The sequence below is a fragment of the Molothrus ater genome, chromosome 23 (genome assembly GCF_012460135.2).
Source record: "Molothrus ater isolate BHLD 08-10-18 breed brown headed cowbird chromosome 23, BPBGC_Mater_1.1, whole genome shotgun sequence".
In the NCBI taxonomy this organism is placed as follows: domain Eukaryota; kingdom Metazoa; phylum Chordata; class Aves; order Passeriformes; family Icteridae; genus Molothrus; species Molothrus ater.
Genome location: NC_050500.2, coordinates 1961356 through 1983462, shown reverse-complemented (window position 1 = coordinate 1983462; position 22107 = coordinate 1961356). Strand labels below are relative to the sequence as shown.

The 22107-nt window shown below is 42.1% G+C and overlaps 1 protein-coding gene across 2 annotated transcripts in view; it reads right to left on the bottom strand.

The window, feature by feature from the left end:
• Positions 1-22107, bottom strand: part of MIB2 (MIB E3 ubiquitin protein ligase 2) — a 47078-nt gene that overhangs the window by 10074 nt on the left and 14897 nt on the right. The window contains exons 3-13 of one of the 2 annotated variants that reach the window (XM_036396211.2): positions 21017-21188; positions 14191-14297; positions 11541-11735; positions 9680-9822; positions 7819-7926; positions 6652-6756; positions 5459-5621; positions 4017-4150; positions 2103-2251; positions 1304-1460; positions 106-260 (exon numbers count right to left, since the gene is read on the bottom strand). In XM_036396211.2, the coding sequence (XP_036252104.1) occupies positions 106-260; positions 1304-1460; positions 2103-2251; positions 4017-4150; positions 5459-5621; positions 6652-6756; positions 7819-7926; positions 9680-9822; positions 11541-11735; positions 14191-14297; positions 21017-21188 (1588 nt within the window). The remainder of the gene's footprint in view (positions 1-105; positions 261-1303; positions 1461-2102; positions 2252-4016; positions 4151-5458; positions 5622-6651; positions 6757-7818; positions 7927-9679; positions 9823-11540; positions 11736-14190; positions 14298-21016; positions 21189-22107) is intronic. The other variant, XM_036396213.2, reaches the window with a different exon arrangement.

The following is a 22107-nucleotide window of genomic DNA, read 5'->3' as shown; positions in this document are numbered from 1 at the left end:
TTAACCAACTACCCAGAACCACATCTGCCACTTCCTCAGCCAGCCAGCACAAATTAACACCTGAAAAAGGCATAAAAATGGAAAGAAAAAATAAAGGTAACTTACAGCTTGTTGCCTTTCAGGGCAGCGTAGTGGAGCAGGTTGAAGCCTTGACAGTTCTGGACGGTGAAATCGATATTTGGAACTTCAGTGAGGATCTCAATCACCACTTTGTAGTCCAGGGTGATGGCATAATGCAGGGGGGTGTCTCCCTGGGAATCCTACATGTGGAGAGCAAAGCAAACCCAGGTTACCAACCCCAGGAACCCCAAGGAATCCCCCTGGGAGCTGCTGGAACTCCTGACCAGCTCCTCTGAGGGATGGCCCAGCACACAGCACAATAAAACCTACAAATAAATAATGAGCAATAAAACCAACAAACCCTCAAAATAGGCTGGGTCCAAGTCACTATCACTGCCTGCATTAAAAATGTTAAAAAATCTTGGTTTTGGGAACAGGAGTGTGGGCACAACACACAGGAACAGCAGCTCAGCTCTCCCTGGAAGGCTGAGCAGAGCAGAAAATGCTGATGTGATGAAGAAGGGGCAGAATCAAAGCTGGAATTCCAGGTACTGAAATTCAGGAATATTTCCCCGTGCCTTTTCACAGGACAAATTTGGATTCTCCAAGCCACAGATGGTGTGAGACATAAAGAAATATTATTATTGCTGTTAATAATGAAGGGATAGGACTATTTTTGGGCTAAGAATGATTTATTTTTTAGATAAACATTAATCTCAGAGGTTGTGAGATTTTAAAGGAGTAAGCAGTAGCTTAAGAGTAGCCACAAATTCTGTTATAAGATAGTTTATAATTTTTAATCTAATATATATTGGATTAAAATAGATCAAAATAGTTGTTACAAGGTTTATTTTGTTTTTCTAACTTATTACCTTTACTACATTTTGTTGCACTTTTATCTAATGGCTTTCTGTCTCATGTCTATATAAATGTTTCTATTGTAACTTCTAAATTCTTAGCTTATTTTATATAACTACACTTTTACATTATAAACTCTTCACTATTTTATCAATAGAGTTTCTTACTTAAGGTATAGTCTTACAACCATAGAAACATAAGTTTATTATTTTTCTGTTTAATGTCTGCCTATCCTATTTTTACATTCATCTAAGCTTCCCTCCAGGCTGTAAATCAAATTTTTCTCACGAAGAAGCACCTCAAAAAAAAAAAAAAAATAAAAACACCTCAAAAAAATCCTCCAACACCTCCCAGGCCCGAATTCCTGCAATAACCCCAAACTTACTGGGAGGTTGACATCACAGCTGAGCTCACAGAGGGCTCTCACCACGTCGGTGAAGCCCTGGCTCACGGCGACGTACAGGGCTGTGCACTTGGCATTGTTCAGCAGGTCTGCACTGGCCCCCCTGGCCAGCAGCACACGGGCAACTTCAGCTTGGTTTCTGTTTAAAGCAAGGAAAAAAAAAAAGCAGATTTGAGTCATTCCAGTCAATTCTTTCTCTTTGCAAAGCAGCAGGAATCAGAAATTTTGTATCCTCTCAGCCACACCCTGCTTCCTTTTAGTGTTAAAAAAACTGGGGGTTTTTGGGAAGTTTTTGCTGTTGTTGTTTTGTTTGGGGTTTTTTTGTTTGTTTGTTTTGTTAGAGTTGGGATTATTATTGTTATTATTTCCATCAGGGCCAGCAGGAGTGGGGAGATGTGTGGTGGTGCTCCCAGTACAAGGGAAGAGATGAGAATGTTAACTCAGTATCTCAGAAAGCTGATTTATTAATTTATGATATATATTATATACTAAAACTATACTAAAAGAATAGAAAAAAATTCATTTTAAAACCTAGCAAAGAATAAAAAAAAATAAAATTATAATAAAATCTTGTGACTGCTCACAGCCTCGACACAAGTAGCTGTCATCGGTCATCAAGTAAAAACAATTTTCCATGCTAAGTAAACAATTCTAAGTACACAATTCTCCAAATCACATTCTAAAACAACAAAACATGGAGAAGCTGAAGCCCCTCAGCTTCTCAAGAGGAAAAAAACCTTCACAAGAAGATTTTTCATGAAATATGGCAGAAGTGTCCTACCCAAAGGCCGCATAGTGCAGCGCCGTGTCCCCCTCGTCGTCTCGCAGGTCCACGTTGGCATGGGCCTGCAGCAGAGCCTTCACCACCTCCAGGTGCCCCTGGTAAGAGGCAATCTGCAGGGCAGTCCTGCCCTGGTTCTTGGCATCCACCTTTGGGAAGGGCAGAGACACAGAAATGCAGGGACGAGTTTGATTTGTGTCTGGAGCAGGGTGGGAACAGCGCAGAAATCCCACAGGGTCTGGGGATCACCGAGACCACTGGGTCTCAGCAGTGCCCAGCTGAGCTTGTCCCAGAATATTCTGGAAGGGGAAGAGGGCAGCATGTTTAGAGAGAACAGAGCTCTGTAACTGCAGAGCCCTGCTGCCAAATCACTCCGTGCCTGAGAGCAGAATGCTCCTTGATAGCTCTGCCAACAACTCCCTTCCCCAGAGGAAAATGGGTGAGGAAATCAAATGAAGCTTTGCATAAAGCTCTGGAGGTGCCAAGTCCCTGCTGTGCTGTGCTGTGCTGCTGCAGGCACTTCAGGGGCTGCAGGGGACACCTCAGGGCTCAAGTGCTGCAGTGAGAGTTCTGGAGAATTAAAGGCACTGTAGAAAAGAGGTAACAGAAAAGGCAAAGCAGCTTCTGAAAGCAGTGGAGGATAAGGAGAAGAGAAGGAGGCACAAAACCTCAGCGGGTTGGCAAGGAGAACAATTTGATAATCAAGGTTTTATCCCTGCAGCAGTCAGAGCACAGGAGAGGCAGCACTTCCCTGGACAGGCTCAAAATGATGGGAGAGTCCTTTGGGCAAAGAGGAATTAGAGGTCACTGCTGTTCTTCCACCTACAGCAGGCAGACAGAGCTGATAAACTGGAAAAACCCTGCCAAGAAATCCCAACTTGCTCTGAGTCAGCCTCAAATCCAGCCTGATCTCTCTGTAAGACTCGAACAGAAACAGCTAATTTATTAATATATGTATTAAATAGAAATAGAAGTATAATTAAAATAACTGATCAGATAATGGATTCCTTACTCTTGGGACTTTCCTATCTGGGATCAATGTGAGAATTGCAGATATTTGTGTCTCCTTCCCATCCCAGAAGTTTATTTATAACTTAAATTTATTTATAAACTTAAACTGAAGTTTATAAATAAAGAAGTATAATAAATACCAGACAAATAACCACTAAATCAGCTTCTTCAGAGCTGATCCTGGGTCACAGCCCCACAACCACACCCCCAACAAAACCTCTTTTTTGTTACTCATGGTTTCCAAGGACACAAGATTTGGTGGTTCCTTTTTTTTTTTTTTTTTTTTTGTTTTTGCTTGCCCTATTCCTAAACCCAGAGCCCCTCCCTGGAGGAGGTTTTGGAGATGTGATCCTGATATTTTGGCATTCTGCAATTGTCCAGCGAGGAGTCCAGCCCAGCTCCCTGCTCCAGTCAGACGTGAGATAAGGCACTGCACAGATCTGGGCAGCTTCTCTCCCTCCTGATTCCAACACCGTGATTTTACAAGGTCCTCTAAGGACAGGCACAGCCAGACACAAGCCCTGCCTTTCTTTTCCAGCAAATCTCTGATTTCTGCTCCTGTTTTCCTATAGATAAACCCCTCTCTCCCTCATTCCACAGCTGAAGGAAATCTGGGAAAAGCCAGCTTGGCAAAGGTGCTGCAAGGACTTTAGTTCAGATTTATTGCCACGAACTAGAGGCATAAAATAGGCACATTTAATTTGTGAATTTAATCCTTGCAGCAATTGCACTCCTTGCAGAAATTCCAGCAAAGTAATATTCCAGCTGTTGGGAGCTATCACTAAGCCTGACAGATGTATTGTTTTCCTCACATCCTTTTCCCTGCCTGAGTACAAATTTGATTATGATGTTTTAAAGAGAAAAAACAAAGGAAAAATAAGCATTTTTGTCTTCCAAACTTGCCTTGTCTGGGTATTTCTGGAGGAGCTCTCGGATTTTAGCTGCATTGTTGAGGGCTGCACAAATGACCAGGCACCCTGCATGCTCTGACTCTGTCCTCTGGGACAGCAGCTTCTCCAGGACCGTCACCAAAGTACCTGAGAAAGAGACAAAAATTCACCCCACACCTCCCAGTGTTTGAGGGGACACAGGTGGCAGAAGTGCAAAGTCAAAAAATTTTGCAAGTTCTGCCTCAAGTCCGATTTGAGCAAACAGTTCCAGATCCATCTATATCAGAAAAAACAACAACAACAAAAAAAAGTCCTGGCAAAGTCTGTGCTCTCTCCCACATGATCCTGACACTCAGAGGAAATAAAGATGGTCAGGCCACAAAAAAAAAAAAAAAATTCTGAGCAGATGTGAAAAGCACCAAAAAAAAAAAAAAAAAAAAAAAAAATCCCCTCCATGCAGCATGTGATCCCAAACTCGATTTCAGGGCAGATTAGGCAAAAACAATTGCTGATTTCACAACAGCTCCACGCACAGACCTGGAGTATTTCACAAGGATCAGTGTCCTTGTACAGGAAACAGGATGGAGCAGGGAACTGAGACACAGCAGGCATGAGGCAAATGCTGAACCTAGGGCAGAGCTGTGCTTAGCAATTCTGAGGCCTAAATTCTGTATTTTCCTGTTAAACCCAGCATTTCCAAGCCCTAAAATCTGTGTTTTCCTGTCAAGGCCAGCTTTGCTTGCCCAGTAAGGCACAGCCAAGTTTTATTCTCTATTTTCCTGTTAATCCCAGCATTTCCAAGTCCTAAATTCTGCATTTCCCCATTAATCCCAGCATTTCCAAGTTCTCAATTCAACTGAGTCCTAAATTCTGTATTTTCTCTTTAATCCCAGCATTTCCAAGTTCTAAATTTCAGTGAGTCCTAAATCTTGCATTCCCCATTAACACCAGCATCTCCAAGCCCTAAATCCTGCATTTTCCTAAGGCCCAGTTTTGCTTGCCCAGTAAGGCACAGCCAACTTTTATTGTCTATTTTCCTGCATTCCAAGTCCTAAATCCTGCATTTCCCCATTAATCCCAGCATTTCCAAGCCCTAAATTCCAGTGAGTTCTAAATCCTGCATTTCCCCATTAATCCCATCATTCCCAAATCCTAAATCCTGCATTTCCCCATTAATCCCAGCATTTCCAAGCCCTAAATTCCAGTGAGTTCTGAAATCTGCATATCCCCATTAATCCCAGCATTTCCCAAGTCCTAAATCCTGCATTTCCCAATTAATCCCAGCATTTCCCAATCCCAAATCCTGCATTTTCCCAAAGCCCAGCTTTGCCTGCCCAGTACAGCACAGCCGAATTTCCCTTCTCCACCCAGGGAAGAACACTTGGATTTTGCCACCACCCCAAGAGCTGGACCCAAAGATCTCCCAGGCCTGGTGGGACCAGGTTTGTCCCTCACTTTTGGGCTCCTTGGCACTCTCTGTGGTCATCAGGTTGGCCTCCTCCTCCCTCTGGTAGGCTGTCAGGCAGGCAGGGTTGAAGGTCCAGGACTGTCCCCCCACTGACACTCGCAGATCTCCATCACCATAGACCTTGATCACCTTCCCAATGTGCCCCAGGGTCTGTAAGGGAAAAGAAAAAAATGCAAAAATTCCCAGACCCAAAACCAGGGGTTTTAATGTTTTAATTTTTTTGGGTTTTTTTTTTTTTTGTAAAGCTGCAGCTCCTGCTGTGTGAAAAGAAGCACTGGACAAGTGACACATTCACAGACAGCTCCAACTTCGAGGACACCAAAAGGCTCTCAGCAGTTCCTCTCTCACTGCTTTGCCATGGAAGGGTTTTCCAGACACACTGGAAATGGCTGGGAGGGAGGTGGTGAGAAAAACTGACCAAACTGGGACTGGGGATGGTTTCCTCTGGGCTTTAACTGCTCCTGGAGGAACCTGAGAAGAATTGACCAAGCTGGGACTGGGGATGGTTTCCTCTGGGCTTTAACTGCTCCTGGAGGAACCTGCATCCTAATTTTAGCCATATTGGGTTGATCAGGCCATTTTTCCACCTCCCTGCCTCAGACAGGAAGGGCATAAGAGGACTTTGGTGATGGAAACCTCTCCCATGAGTTGGTGGCAGCCAAATCCTTTTTGCTGGATTCCCCCTTGTCCATGGAAGGGTTTTCCAGACACACTGGAAATGGCTGGGAGGGAGGTGCTGAGAAGAATTCATCAAACTGGGACTGGGGATGGTTTCCTCTGGGCTTTAACTGGAGGAACCTGAGAAGAATTGACCAAGCTGGGACTGGGGATGGTTTCCTCTGGGCTTTAACTGCTCCTGGAGGAACCTGCATCCCAATTTTTAGCCATGCTAGGCTGATTTTTCCACCTCCCTGCCTCACTCCAGAGAGTCAGGGAGGGCATAAGAGGACTTTGGTGATGGAAACCTCTCCCATGAGTTGGTGGCAGCCAAATCCTTTTGGTTGGATTCGCCCTTGTCCCGTTTGGGCGCCGCAGCCATGACGGCGTCACCGAGAGCCACCAGCAGCAGGGGCTGGGCAGGGACTTCCCAGCAGGAACTTTGGGGTGGGGGACAAGCCCATGTCCTTCTTGGGGAAGGTCAGGAGGTTACTGGACTGTCCTGGAACTGGAGCACACTCACAGGTGCCATCTCATCTGTCCACTCCCCATGACCAGGTTGGAAGCGCTTCACCGTTTCCATATCATCTATCACCCGGACCACATCACCAACCCAAAAGGTGTTGAGCTACAAGAAAAAGAAAGTCATAAGCTTTTGGGGGATGAAGCCACCACACACACAGAGAGACAAAAAATTAACAGTGATCAGCTCCCTCCACCCCACTCCCAAAAATCCCAACAAACGAGACACCCACTGAGTCAAAAAACAGAATTGCAAAACATAAATGCAGCTACCAAGACAATCAACACAGTCCAGTTCTCTTTTAGGCCAAGTGAACATTTAAGTAGGGAAATAATTGGGAACAGTTGTTCCAATAATTTGGAACAGTTTCCTAGCTTCTTTTGCTCCAAAAGGTTTATTATTAACACCAGATAAAGCACAGAAGTTTTCTTGGTCCATCTCCTCCTTACACCTGGCTTGGCCCTGGAGATTTTAACTCACTCTAATAAGGAAGTGAAATGTTTGTTGTTTCAAACAGAAAAGGGAAAGCAGGGTTCATCTGTGCTGGGAATTTGCCAGATGCTCCCTCTGCTCTCTGAGCTAGGAAGGGAGCCGTGTCAAAACACACTTTTCAGAGCAGACTGATTTTGTGCAGAACAGTCTGACACTGCACTTTCCACTGGTGTTGGGAGTTTTTAGCACTGTGACCTTGCTCAGGTCAGAATTTTGTGGTCTTCCAGCAGCTTCTTCTATACCTAATTATCTCTATTTCTAATTATTCACTTCTCAAAGCCCTCAAACCTCTGGGGAAGGCCAGAGCTGCGAGCTTTAGAAATGCAGCCACAAAATCAGAAGGGCTGGATTAAAGACTCAGAAGAAATCAAAGAGACAAAGATGCAAAAAAGAACAACGTGGAGACACAAAACAAGGAAGAACAAAAAGAAAAAACCAAAGGGAAATTGTTGGAGAAGAGGCTCATCACAAGGGCAAGGCAGCTGCAGAAGGATGAGGGACTGGAAGCTGGAATTAAGAAATGCAGTTTACCTTCAGGACTGGCAAATAGAAAAATTAAAAAATACCCAGGATAATCGTGTTTAGAAGAGCTGAGTGCTCCTTCAGCACCTCTGGGGACGCTCTGGGCTCCACCCAGCAGGACCAGTGAGCTCCTGCAGCATTCCCAGCACCTACCTTGGTCAGGGCCCCGGGGTGGAAGGTCCAGCGGGTGTCACTGTTGAACTGCACCCTCACGTCCCCCCTGTCCGTGATCCTGTGCACGGTGCCCGTCTGCCCGATGAACTTGGGGCGAGAAACAAAACAGGGGAAAGCTTCTAAAGAAATCACCTCGGTTCACAGCGGGGAGAGAAGGTATCGAGGGTAAATCACCCAGCACTTCCCATCCACGCTGCTCCCAAATCTTTATTCTGTGTTTTCATACAAATCCAGCATTTCCCAGTCCTAAATTCTGGATTTTCCTGTGAATGCCAGCATTTCCAATTCCTAAATTCCTGTGAGTCCTAAATTCTGCATTTTCCCATTCATCCCATTATTTCCCAATCCTAAATTCTGCATTTTCCCACCAATCCCAACATTTCCAAGTCCTAAATTCCTGTGAGTCCTAAATTCTGCATTTTCCCATTCATCCCATTATTTCCCAATCCTAAATTCTGCATTTTCCCATCAACCCCAACACTTCCGAGTCCTAAATTCCGGTGAGCCCTAAATTCTGGATTTTCCTGTTAATCCCGTAATTTCCAACACCTGCATGAGATACAAACATTCTTTTTCTACGAAAAGGAAGGGAAAGGCTCCTCTAAAAGCTCCTCTAAAAGAGCAGCACATTGAGGGAGCAGGGGGACAGGAATACAAAGTGCAGAAATGCTTGAAAATGCAGCACAAATCGTCCTCTTTGCAAAGGACAGGGGTGGGCAGGGAACCCAGGGTTGTTCTGCATTATAAAACACCAGCAAGGCAAACTCTGAGAGGGGAAAAAGGGGCAAGGCACACAAAATAAAAACAGGATTGGGTGGTGCAGGGCTCTAGATCAGGTCCTGAGAAGCTCATGGTTTATAAAGAGGTAAAAAATGCCAATTTCTGAGGTGACAGAGGTTCCTGTTTCTCTGTTTAATATCCCTCTCTACCCCTGCATTGCCCAAAAAACAGGAATTCAGGAGCACGGAGATTTAATAACCAGCAACAGACACAGCAACACCCAAAATCTACTTTGAGGGTGCATTCCTGAGCTGGAATTAAAAATCTCACAGCTCCACTGGCAGCTTTATTAAAGTTCATCAGAAGATGCCAAGTCCCTGCCTGCCAGGCTGAAAAAAAACCCAAAAAAAGTTAAAATATTTCAGTTAAAAGTTAAAATATTTCAGTTAAAAGATTTCAGTTAAAAGATTTCCACATTGAAACTGAAATAACAGAGTTTGCCTTGACATTAATTCAAAGCCTGGTTTCAAAAAGTCTCCTCACCTATAGGGGAGGTCAGGCCAGGATAGATAGTTAACATATCTTATAGTTTTATGGTATTTATTCATGCTATTTACAGTAATAAGTGCCATTTCTATCTTTATTTCCTCCACTCTCTGTGGTTTTTTAAAACAGCAGGTGACAGCAGACTGATGGCTCTTAATTTAAAGTCAAGATTAAGCTCCAAAAATCTGATATGGGCTGAGAAATTTTATCCCTGGCCAAGGACAGAGCCCAGTGTTGATAAAACACAAACTTTAATTACCAGTAAAAAAAGCCAAACAAGGAATGGATCCAGAACAGCAAAGGAAAGACTCGTGGCTCATTTAAAAACAAACAATCTAGACTGTTGTTGTTTTTGGTTTTTCTTTTTTGCTTCCAAGACTTTTGCAAAGATCCACAAGGCCATTTTCATCCAACAGAGCCTAAAAATAACTCTGACTCCAGCGTCCTATCACTAAAAAAAAAAAAAATCTGCATTTGTGACTCAGTTCAACTCTGAGGGCACACAAAGATGTTCTGGTAATTTCCTGAGCAGTGCAGAAGGAGGGAGAGGCTGCAATGGTACCCAGGGACTCACCTCAGCCATTTTGGGATTCCAGCCCCCGTGGCCCTCCTGCATCTCCCGCAGGATGTCGATGTCCAGCAGGCACTTCACCTTGTCCCCGTGCTGGAAGGGATGTCTGTCTGTGCTCTCCTTCCTCTGCAGCTCAGCTGGCTTCCCTGGGGACAGCAAGGACAGCACCCACAGGCATGCAGGGTGCACTCACTCACCCTGCGTGCCTTACAAGGGCTGAAAATTAACTTTAATTGGGGCAGAATGGAGCAAAGCCCTTTTCATGCCCTATACACTCTGTAGGGCAGCAGAGAAATCAGTAGGATTTAACTCTAATTATATTAATAATTACATGGTATTACAATTCTATTTTATAATTTACAGTTACAATTCTACTATAACTACACTATATTAAAACCCCTTTTCATGCCCTATACACTCTGTAGGGCAGCAGAGAAATCAGTAGGATTTAACTGTAATTATATTAATAATTACATGGTATTACAATTCTATTTTATAATTTACAGTTACAATTCTACTATAACTACACTATATTAAAACCCCTTTTCATGCCCTATACACTCTGTAGGGCAGCAGAGAAATCAGTAGGATTTAACTCTAATTATACTAATAATTACATGATATTCCAATTCTATTTTACAATTACAATTCTATTATAATTACACTATATTAAAACCCCTTTTCATGCCCTATACACTCTATAGGGCAGCAGAGAAATCAGTAGGATTTAACTCTAATTATACTAATAATTACATGATATTCCGATTCTATTTTACAATTTACAATTTTACAATTACAATTCTATTGCAATTACACTATATTAATAAAACAGCTCCAGCAAGAGCCATTTTGTCCCTTCTGAATGCCTCTCAGGCCGTGGCAGACACCAGGAGATGTTCTTAGCAATCCACTCACCCACAAGTGCTGTTCAGACATGCCCACACAGCACCCAAAATTAGTTCTCTCCACCACAGGCAGGCACAGAATTCACTCTGAGCAGTTCCTTACCCTCCCACCCATCCCATGCATCCCCACCCCTGGAATTCAGCTCCTCATCCAACCCTTCCCTCCCCTCATGCCCTTGGCCAAGGTGCTCAGGGAGAGAAAAGTTTGAGAAGGGCTGGGAAAAATCTGCCTGAAAAGTTTTATCTGATAAAAAGGCCCTGATTGTGCTGCTGCAAACACCAGAACTGCCCCCTCTGTTTTCCTTCAGGGGAGCCAAAGATGGTCCCTGCACCTCACTAAAAGAAAAACAACCCCACAGCTAAACTATAACAGAGTAAAATAAAGCTTCAAGTCCAAAAACACAAGGAGTCTCCTTGGACTTAAGAGGAAAGGGGGATTGCAGCAAATTGCCAGTACAGTCATCACTTTTTCACATCACTTTTTCTAATTTTTTTGATTGTTCCATTCTCCAAACTCTCCCTTTGGTCATATTCTCCCTTTTGGCTCCACCAGGAGAGTGTTTGCTCTCTAAAAGCACAGTGAACAGCAGCCTGCCTGAAGAATGAAAAGCTTTGCATTGACAAATGTGACAAAAGTGAGAAAAGTTGGGTTCTCTGTAGCAGAGTGGGAATTTCCTGCATTTCCAGCAGAGGTTGCATTCCTTGGGATAGAACTGTGGGCATCTGATGGTTTTAACACTGAAAGTCCAAACTATTTCATCAATCACTCTGAGATCAAGCAGGATGTTCACACACAAACCAAATCCTCTCAAATGCTGCTCATTATGTGGGAACTTTAGAAAACCAGGAGGTGGTTTTGTCTTCCAAACAAAAAAATGGCTCCAGCAGCGCCAACGGCCGCGCGAACCACAACCCCTCAACAAAGACTTCACCCAGCAAAGATTTGTCTCCAAACCCACCTAATTTTGGGAGGTGCTCCTTGTAGTAGAAGCCCCCAGAAGCCTCCACGGTACATTTGAGGTCCACTTTTCCCTTGTGGCCCACCCTGTAGACGTTGGTGGTTCCGTCTGCCCAGGTGACGCTGGCGACGCTGCGGCCGGTCTCCACGTCCCAGCCCCGGATATCGACCACGCGGCCCGTCTTGCCCTCACCCCCTGAGGGGAGGAAAAGAAAAGGTAAATCAGGAAAATTGGATCATGAGACAACTCCTTTTGGGTGATTAGGAGGGGATCTCTGTGTTAAAGTTGATTTTGGAATGATTCTGTGGAGGATTCCTGGTGTGCAGGAGCGTGGCCTAGTTGGGGAACACACACGTGGTGTCATGGCACCACACTGTGGCAACAAAAATACTCAGCAGTGCTGCAAGATCCAGGACCCAACTGTTAGAGATCCACCCAGCACCTTTAAATCTCTCCCCAACCCCATCCATGTGCTGCAAGATCAAGGATCCAAGTGCTAAAGATCCACCCAGGATCTCTAAATCTCTCCCCAACCCCATCCATGTGCTGCAAGATCCAAGTGCTAAAGATTCACCCAGGATCTTTAAATCTCTCCCCAACACCATCCACGGGCAAGATCCAAGATCCAAGTGCTAAAGATCCACCCAGGATCTCTAAATCTCTCCCCAACCCCATTCATGTGCTGCAAGATCAAGGATCCAAGTGCTAAAGATCCTGGGTGGATCTTTAAATCTCTCCCCAACCCCATCCATGTGCAAGATCCAAGATCCAAGTGCTAAAAGCCACCCAGGATCTTTAAATCTCTCCCCAACCCCATCCATGGGCTGCAAGATCCAAGTGCTAAAGGTCCATCTAGCATCTTTAAATATCCCCCCACCACCATCCATGTGCTGCAAGATCTAAGATCTAACTTTTAGAGATCCACCCAGGATCTTTAAATCTCTCCCCAACCCCATCCATGTGCAAGATCCAAGCTCTAACTTTTAGAGATCCACCCAGGATCTTTAAATCCCTCCCCAACCCCATCCAGGTGGGGGAACATCAAATAAACTTGGTTTTCCCCGTGAAAGGAGCTTGAAGGATGCAGAAGAGGAGGATGGATGTGGGGAGGTGGATCTGGCTGGGCACTGGGACTCTGATCCAAGAGACAACACAGTGAAGGCAATCAGGGCTTGCAGATTCCCAATTTGGGCAAGTCCCAACACTTCCCCAGGACTTCTCCAAACAAGGACAGCAAGATCTGTCTCACTGAGGAACTCCTGATTACCTGCAAAGTCCTGAAATCCAACGCCTGAAGGAGCTGAACTCCTCATTCATCAGCACAATGTAAAGGTTTTTGGGGTTTGCTGGCAGTTCTACTCATGACAAGCCCATGGCTGTGGATGGGGCAGCTCCACCAAAACCAGAGCCAGAATTCTTGCAATGTGTATCTCAACAGCTTATTTTTCACTCCCAGGAAGACATTTAAATGATTTATCCAGAACCAGTGCTGGAGCTATAGTTACCCAGTTAAATTCTGGGTTATCCTATTTAAATTCTGTTTAATTTCAGATTCAGTTATCCCATTTAAAGAAACTAAATTCTTAATTTCTTCTTTTCCCAGCAGAGAGCAGCTGAGGGGTGGATTCAGGGCTCCTCTCTCTGCTTCTGCTCACGGAGCTGCTTTCAGGTCAGCAGCACTGTCAGCAACACAAGTCTCAGACATGTAAATGCTGCTGTGATCTCCAGAGGATGGATGAGCTGTATTGAGAATAAGCTGATTATTTACTCTCAGACCCTGCAAGGATCCACATCCTCCCCTGAACCCAGGGCTGCAATAAATGGCAGAGTCAACTCTGGAAACCTTTGAACTTTTGACTTAATTCTTGAGGAGGGGAAAAGGAGCTGTAAACATCACAGGGTGTGTGCAGGGCTCTGGGACAAAGGGGCAGGAAAGCTCCCTCAGCCCTGGAGCAGCACTCAGCAACTGCTGTCACTGACCTGGGGACAGGAACTACACCCCAAAATCAGTTAAAAATAACATTTTTGTTCCATTGCATTCTCAGCCTGAAGGTTTCAATTCCTACAGAAAGCAGGACAGGCACTACACCCCAAAAACAGTTAAAATAATATTTGTGTCCCACTGGAGTCTCAGCCTGAAGGTTTCAATTCCTACAGAAAGCAGGACAGGCACTACACCCCAAAATCAGCTAAAAAACCATATATAAATGAATAGCTATATATTTTTAAAAATAGATAAATATAAAAATAGGAATAAAATATAATTATTAATTATAAATACAAAAATATAAATATGAACTTAGAAATGTAAATATAAATAGTAAACATATAAATTAAATATTATAATATAAAATATAAATAAGAATTACAATTTAAATTATAAAAAGAAAATATAAATATAGAATATGAATTAAAATTAAAATATGAAATATAAAAAGTAATATATAAATATAAAATATAAATTAAAATGGAAAGAAAATAAAAACATCAAATATTAAATAAAAAGAAAATAAAAACATTAAATATTAAATAACTTAAACTATAAAATATAAAATAAAAATTTTATTTTAAAATTAAATATTTTTAACACAGATATATTTAAATATATACAAAAAATCAAATTCCACAGGCCATCCCAAAAGCAGCTTACCATCCTGGTTGCCCCACTCCCAGTCAGGCCCACGCACCACTTTAGCCCCCTGGAAAGTCCCTTTTAGGGTGATGCGAGTCAGATTCTGCCGAGGGCTCACGAGGACCCTGCAAAAACAAAACCAGAGGAAGAAATGAATTTGTTGTTGTTGTTGCAGAAGTGCCAAAGCTCTGTTCCAGCTGAGGGCTGGGCCACGAGGACCCCCCCTCACTTGAGGGTAATGACATTTTTGGGGTGGCCCTGCAGGGAGGCAGGGATGGAGCCCAGCACCTTCTGCAAGCAGAGGCTCAGAGCAGCTCAGAGCAGCAGGGCTGTGGAATTCTGGAACGTTCCAGGCTCTGCCCTGCACTCCCAGCCCAGCACAGACCCCCCAGTGCAGGGAGAAGGAGAGAGGCACCTACGTGATGGTGAAGAGGGGGTCTGATGTCCTGTTAAAGCAGCTCCCAATGCCCATAATGTCACAGAGACAGCCCCTCTGCTGTCCCCAGGCTGCCACAAAGGCTCCTCATCAGCCAGCAAGGCACCAAAATCCACAGAAACCTGCCTGGCTGCTCACCCACAGTGCAATCCAAAAATCCTCCTCATCAGCCAGCAAGGCACCAAAATCCACATAAACCTGCCTGGCTGTTCAGCAAGGGTACAATCCAAAAAGCCACCAAAATTCACAGGGACTGCCTGGCTGCTCACTCAGAGTACAATCCAAAAATCCGCCTCATGAGTCACCAAGCCACCAAAATCCACGGGGACTGCCTGTCTGCTCAGCCAGAGTACAATCCAAAAATCCTCCTCATGAGTCACCAAGCCACCAAAATCCACAGGGACTGCCTGGCTGCTCAGGTTCAGGGTACAATCCACAAAGCCACCAAAATACCCCAGGGTCCTGCCTGGCTGCTCAGCCAGGGCACAATCCCTTCTCGAGGTAAAATCCACAAAGCCTTCTCATCAGTCACCAAAATCCACAAGGTCCTGCCTGGCTGCTCACTCAGGGTCCGATCCCTTTTCAGGCCACAGTCCCTTTTCTTGGTGCCCCAATCCCTTTTCTAGGTGCCCCAATCCCTTTTCTAGGCGCCCCAATCCCTTTTCCAGGTGCCCCAATCCATGCCCCTGGAGCCAGACAGGCTCTTGGCAAGCCCCAGCCCAGACAGGGCAGCCCAAGTTCAGCAGCTGCTGCACAGGGCAAGGGGAGGGGAAGCTTCCTGGGGGTAGGGCTGACCTCAGAGCATTTCTTTTCCTTCTAATACCTCCAGAGGGAAGGTGGAGACTCAGGGGGATAAAAAGCTTAGGCTTGAACTTAAGTGTTTACTTATCCAGCAAATGCTTAAGTCTTTTACTTTTCTGAACCTGTTAGCAGATCTCCCACCTGTGGTTTACAACCCTGTGGGTTTCAAAAGAGGGAGGGACTATTTATGCCTTGCTGTTATAATGAATAATAATTAATATTCATTCATTAGCCAGGCTGGAGCTCAGCAGGAGGAAAATGAAGGCCCTGTGTTTGGAGGGTTGAGATTTTGTCTGCTTTGAGCACCATCGAGGCTGGATATTGTTATGAAAGAAGATAATGACAGTGGAGGGAAAGGCTCAGCTATAAAGAGCCAGTGCTCAGCATTCATTTCATTGCACTGTCAGGCACTACAGACTGGCTTCAAAAACCAGCATGGATCTGGGTACAGCCTCTGAAACAGCCTGGATGTCTCCACTGCATTTTGTTCAATGTTTTTTCTAATTATTTATCAAAGATGTCCGAGCCAAGCCCTGAGACAAAGTGATAAAAATATAACTCTCTCTTCCAAAGCCTCCTCTCACAAGGGATGGGATTCAATGCAAAGATTCTTAGTGATAGTAAAATAAAGCACCAAGCTGAGCTTAAGATGTTTAAGTAGCAAAATATCCACCCCTCGTTCTATTCTTAGCAGAAGTTCCCTTTTTGGATTATCATGTAACAGCAGTCATTCCCCAGCTCAACCCTCTCACATTAACCTGCCACCTCCTCTGAAATTTGTGGATGGAGACCAAAAAAACAAAGCTGATCAATTTAGAAAGCTGAGTTTCCTTAAAAAAGGAAATTGTAAGAAACTCCATCTCCTGTCCTGCTGAAATTCTGGGGCCAGAAGTGCCTCACCAAAATTCTGACCCCGATTCTGATGCAAGCACCAAATCTCCTCTGTCAAAGATTCTTATCAAGGTTTTAATCTAATTCAATGTTTTGCTTCAAATACTGGCTAACAACCAAAGTTACCCAGTGTGACGCAAAAATACCCCTGGGATAAATTTAATCACTGTGGTGCTGCCTTTAATAACAAATGTAATAACAGATTTAATTATGACAGCACGAGTCTGCAGCCATTTCTGCCCTGCAAATTCCAAGGATATTAAATTTCTGCAGGGCCCAGAGAGCACTTGGGAGCATGAAGTGTCCAGAATGAAGTTGTGGCTCCCTGGGAACCACTCCCTGGGGATCTTCTGCCTGCTCCAGCTTCTCTGAGGCGCTGATTTGGGTTTTGACACCCCTGAGCTGCATCTGGACCAGCAGCATCACCCCTGCTTTTACAGAGAGGGATGGGAGATCCAAATCCACTGATCTGGAGAAATTCAAACAAAAACTACTTTAAATTGGCAGCAGCAAGCCAGAGCTCCTTCAGACCAGGCATGGCTGATGTGTTCAGTGGGATTTTTCTGGTGCAGAAAGTTCTTATCTGAAGAAATAAACACAATTAAGGGACCAGGAAACAGAAGGGATGGGCACCCTGTAAGGTGGCAGCCCATAAATATCACATTAATCCCTCCAAATTGACTGATCTGGAGAAATTAAAACAAAAACTACTTTAAATTTGCAGCAGCAAGCCAGAGCTCCTTCACACCAAGCATGGCTGATGTGTTCAGTGGGATTTTTCTGCTGCACAAAGTTCTTATCTGAAGAAATAAACATAACTAAGAGGACCAAGAACTTGAAGGGATGGTGACCCTGTAAAGTGGCAGCCCATAAACCTGTGATAATAAATAAATAAATATCACACAAAACCCTTCATAAAGGCACAGCTCTAAACCAGATTTTCAACTCGTGGGAGACACAAACCCACATCCCAGCCAGGACACACCAAGATCCACCTCCAGAAAGGCCAAAACACGAAGATCCTGCAGGAGCTACAGGCAGAAGTGACCTCAAAGCAAGAAATCCCAGGTTTTTTAATCCCCCCAGCAAAGCTTCTCCTGAAACTGTTCCAGCAGAGGATAAAGGAGGCACTTCTGACAGATGGCTGCTGGCTACTCAAGCAGGAACCAGGCTAAGATCAGAAACCTATTTCAGGAGCTGCCTTCACCCAGATTTTGTCCCTTTTCAATCCTCTCCATCCTTGACAAAGCACATTTATTGACAAAATAAGCTGTATCCTTAAAACACATTCATTTATCTGTGGTTTATTTTGGTAACCCCAAAGTAATTTGGATCACAGAAACCTATTTCAGGAGCTGCCTTTACCCAGATTTTTTCCTTTTCAATCCTCTCCTCCCATGGCAGGACACATTTATTGACAAAACCAGCCTTATAACACACATTTATCAGTAAAAGCTGTGGTTTTATGGTAACCCCAAAAGTAATTTGGATCACAGAAACCTATTTCTGGAGCTGCCTTTACCCAGATTTTTTCCTTTTCAATCCTCTTCTTCCTTAACAAGGCACATTTATTGACAAAACCAGCTGTATCCTTAAAATATTTAATATTCTCACTCATATTTAATTACCAGTGGTTTTTTGATAACCCTAAACTAATTTATTTGGATCACAGAAACCTATTTATTTATTTCAGGAACTGTCTTGACTCAGATTTTTTCCTTTCCAATCCTCTCCATCCTTGGCAAGACACAGTTCATGACAAAACCAGCTGTATCCTTATATCATACATGTGGATATCCTTGTATCCACATCTTTATCAGTAAAAACTGTGGTTTTATGGTAACCCCAAAATAATTTGGATCACAGAAACCTATTTCTGGAACTGCCTTCACCCAGATTTTGTCCCTTTTCAATCCTCTCCATCCTTGACAAAGCACATTTATTGACAAAATAAGCTGTATCCTTAAAACACATTCATTTATCTGTGGTTTTTTTGGTAACCCCAAAGTAATTTGGATCACAGAAACCTATTTCAGGAGCTGCCTTTACCCAGATTTTTTCCTTTTCAATCCTCTTCTTCCTTGACAAAGCACATTTATTGACAAAACCAGCTGTATCCTTAGAACATATTTAATTACCAGTGGTTTTTTGATAACCCTAAACCAATTTATTTGGATCACAGAAACCTATTTATTTATTTCAGGAACTGTCTTGACTCAGATTTTTTCCTTTCCAATCCTCTCCATCCTTGGCAAGACACAGTTCATGACAAAACCAGCTGTATCCTTATATCATACATGTGGATATCCTTGTATCCACATCTTTATCAGTAAAAACTGGTTTTATGGTAACCCCCAAAGCTGGCTCGCTGGCAAACAATGGAGCTGGAGGAGCCAGCGAGCTGCACAGGGAAATGTTTTGTGTAATCAAGCACAAGAAATACAAATATTTTCTCCCATTGTGCTTTATCCTGTAGTCAAAACAGAAATTGCAGTTATTTTCAGCTGTAATTCTTAAACCAGCTCTGGCTGGTGGAGCTGGAAATCAGATCCAGGAACAAGTGTGTGCTCTGATTTAGGTCTGTGCAGTTTTAATAATCCCAATTCCCATCTGTGGCTCTGAGAGCTGAGCTGATCCAGCAGCTGAGTGACAACTGCTGGGTGTTTGATTTCTGGGCAATAATACAAATAATGGAAATTATTTACACTGTAACCTCCTCAGCAGGAGGCATTTATAAACTGCAGGGGCAGTTTGAGCTAAGAAATCTGGGTGAGGAATATTTGGAATCCAATGAATTTATTAATTTGGATTTGATTTAATCTATTAATGGATTTGTATTTTAATTTAGGAAAAAAACCCACCATAATTTGCCAGACAAATTGCCTGTGACTCCTTAAAAAACCCCAATCAAGAAAATACTTTGATTTTCTCTCTTTGTCCTTTAGGAACTGCCAAAGGTTTTCTCTTCTACTTAACTTAGAAGGCAAAACAAGAAAATACTCTGATTTCCTCTTCCTATCCTTAAGGAACTGCCAAAGGTTTTATTGCCTACTTTAATTAGAAAAAAAAAGAGAAAATTCTCTGATTTTCTCTTATTTTTTTCTTTTTTTCTCTTCTTTTTTTCTTTTCTTCTTTTCTCTTCTACTTTACTCAGGAGGAAAAAAAGAAAATATTCTGATTTTCTCTTCTTGTCCTGAAGGAACTGCCAAAGGTTTTATTGCCTACTTTATTTAGAAGGAAAAGAAAGAAGAAGAGAACAGAGAAAAGAGAGATGAGTGATGTGAGCAACGTTCCCAGTGAGCCACAGGCAGAAAATTTCAGTTCTTGAAAAGATCTGCAGTGCCTGAGGCAGGGCCTGACAGCTCTGAGTTGCCTCATTCCCTCTATTTCCTCTATTATTTTTGATTTATTATCATTACTATTAATAATACTTACTATATCATTTTTTATCTATTTCCTATATTATTTTTGATTTATTACTATTACTATTAATACTATTTACTATACTATTTTTTATCTATTTCCTATATTATTTTTGATTTATTACTATTACTATTAATACTATTTACTATACTATTTTTTATCTATTTCCTATATTATTTTTGATTTATTATCATTACTATTACTAATACTTACTATATCATTTTTTATCTATTTCCTCTATTATTTTTGATTTATTATTACTATTAAAAATATTTACTCTATTATTTTTGATTTATTATCATTACTATTACTAATACTTACTATACTATTTTTTATCGATTTCCTCTATTATTTTTGATTTATTACTATTACTATTAATACTATTTACTATACTATTTTTTATCTATTTCCTCTATTATTTTTGATTTATTACTATTACTATTAATACTATTTACTATGCTATTTTTATCTATTTCCTCTATTATTTTTGATTTATTACTATTACTATTAATACGATTTACTATACTATTTTTTATCGATTTCCTCTATTATTTCTGATTTATTATCATTACTATTAATAATATGTACTATATCATTTTTTATCCATTTCCTCTATTATTTCTGATTTATTATCATTACTATTACTAATACTTACTATATCATTTTTTATCTATTTCCTATATTATTTTTGATTTATTATTACTATTAAAAATATTTACTCTATTATTTTTGATTTATTATCATTACTATTACTAATACTTACTATACTATTTTTTATCGATTTCCTCTATTATTTTTGATTTATTACTATTACTATTAATACTATTTACTATACTATTTTTTATCTATTTCCTATATTATTTTTGATTTATTATCATTACTATTACTAATACTTACTATATCATTTTTTATCTATTTCCTCTATTATTTTTTATTTATTATCATTACTATTAATAATACTTACTATATATTTTTTATCTATTTAGTCTATTATTTTTGATTTATTACTATTACTATTAATACTATTTACTATACTATTTTTTATCAATTCCCTCTATTATTTCTGATTTATTATCATTACTATTAATAATACTTACTATATCATTTTTTATCTATTTCCTCTATTATTTCTGCTTTATTATCATTACTATTACTAATACTCACTATATCATTTTTCATCCATTTCCTCTCTTATTTTTGCTTTACTATTCCTATTACTAACATTTACTATATCATTTTCCTGTCCATTTATTCTTTCTCTTTCCCGTGGCCGCGGCGGGAGGGCTCACTCACGGCTGGGAGTGCGCGGTCTCGTAGCGCTCGAAGGCGTGCGCCAGGTCGTGCTTGTTGTTCATGTAGCACTGGGTGCAGAGGTCGTAGTCGAAGCACAGCTTGCACTTCCACCTCATGCCGCGGATGCCGTGCTTCTTGCAGCAGTCGCAGATGATGTTGGGGTGTCGGACACCTGCGCAAGGGAAAGGGAAAGGGAGATCCACAGGAATTCCAGGGGAAATGTAGATTTTAGAAGCACCCTTCCAGCATTGCAGAGTGCCAAACCCTTCTAGAAAAAGACCTTTGATATCCACAGGAATTCCAGGGGAAATGTAGATTTTAGAAGCATCCTACCAGCATTGCAGAGTGCCAAATCCATCCAGAAAAGGATCTTTGAGAGCCACAGGAATTCCAGGGAAAATCAAGATTTTTGAGGCACCCTACCAGCATTGCAGAGTGCCAAACCCTTCTAGAGAAAGATCTTTGATATCCATAGGAATTCCAGGGAAAATCAAGATTTTAGAAGCACCTTTCCAGCATTGCAGAGTGCCAAATCCGTCCAGAAAAGGATCTTTGAGAGCCACACAAATTCCAGGGGAAATCAAGTTTTCATAACCACCCTTCCAGCAATGCAAAATGCTAAATCCTTCCAGAAAAAGATCTTTGAGATCCACAGGAATTCCAGGGAAAATCAGGATCTTAGAACTGCCCTTCCAGCATTGCAGAGTGCCAAATCCTTCTAGAAATGGACCTTTGAGAGCCACACAAATTCCAGGGAAATCAGGATCTTAAAAGCACCCTTCTGGCACACTGCAAAATGCCAAACCTTTCCAGAAAAGAATCTTTGAGATTCACAGGAATTCCAGGGAAAATCAGGATCTTATAACCACCCTTCCAGCATTGCAGAGTGCCAAACCCTTCTAGAAAAGGATCTTTGAGATCCACAGGAATTCCAGGGGAAATCAAGATTTTTGAGGCACCCTTCCAGCATTGCAGAGTGCCAAACCCTTCCAGAAAAGGATCTTTGAGAGCCACACAAAATTCCAGGGGAAATCAAGTCTTCATAACCACCCTTGAACATTGCAGAGTGCCAAACCCTTCCAGAAAAAGAC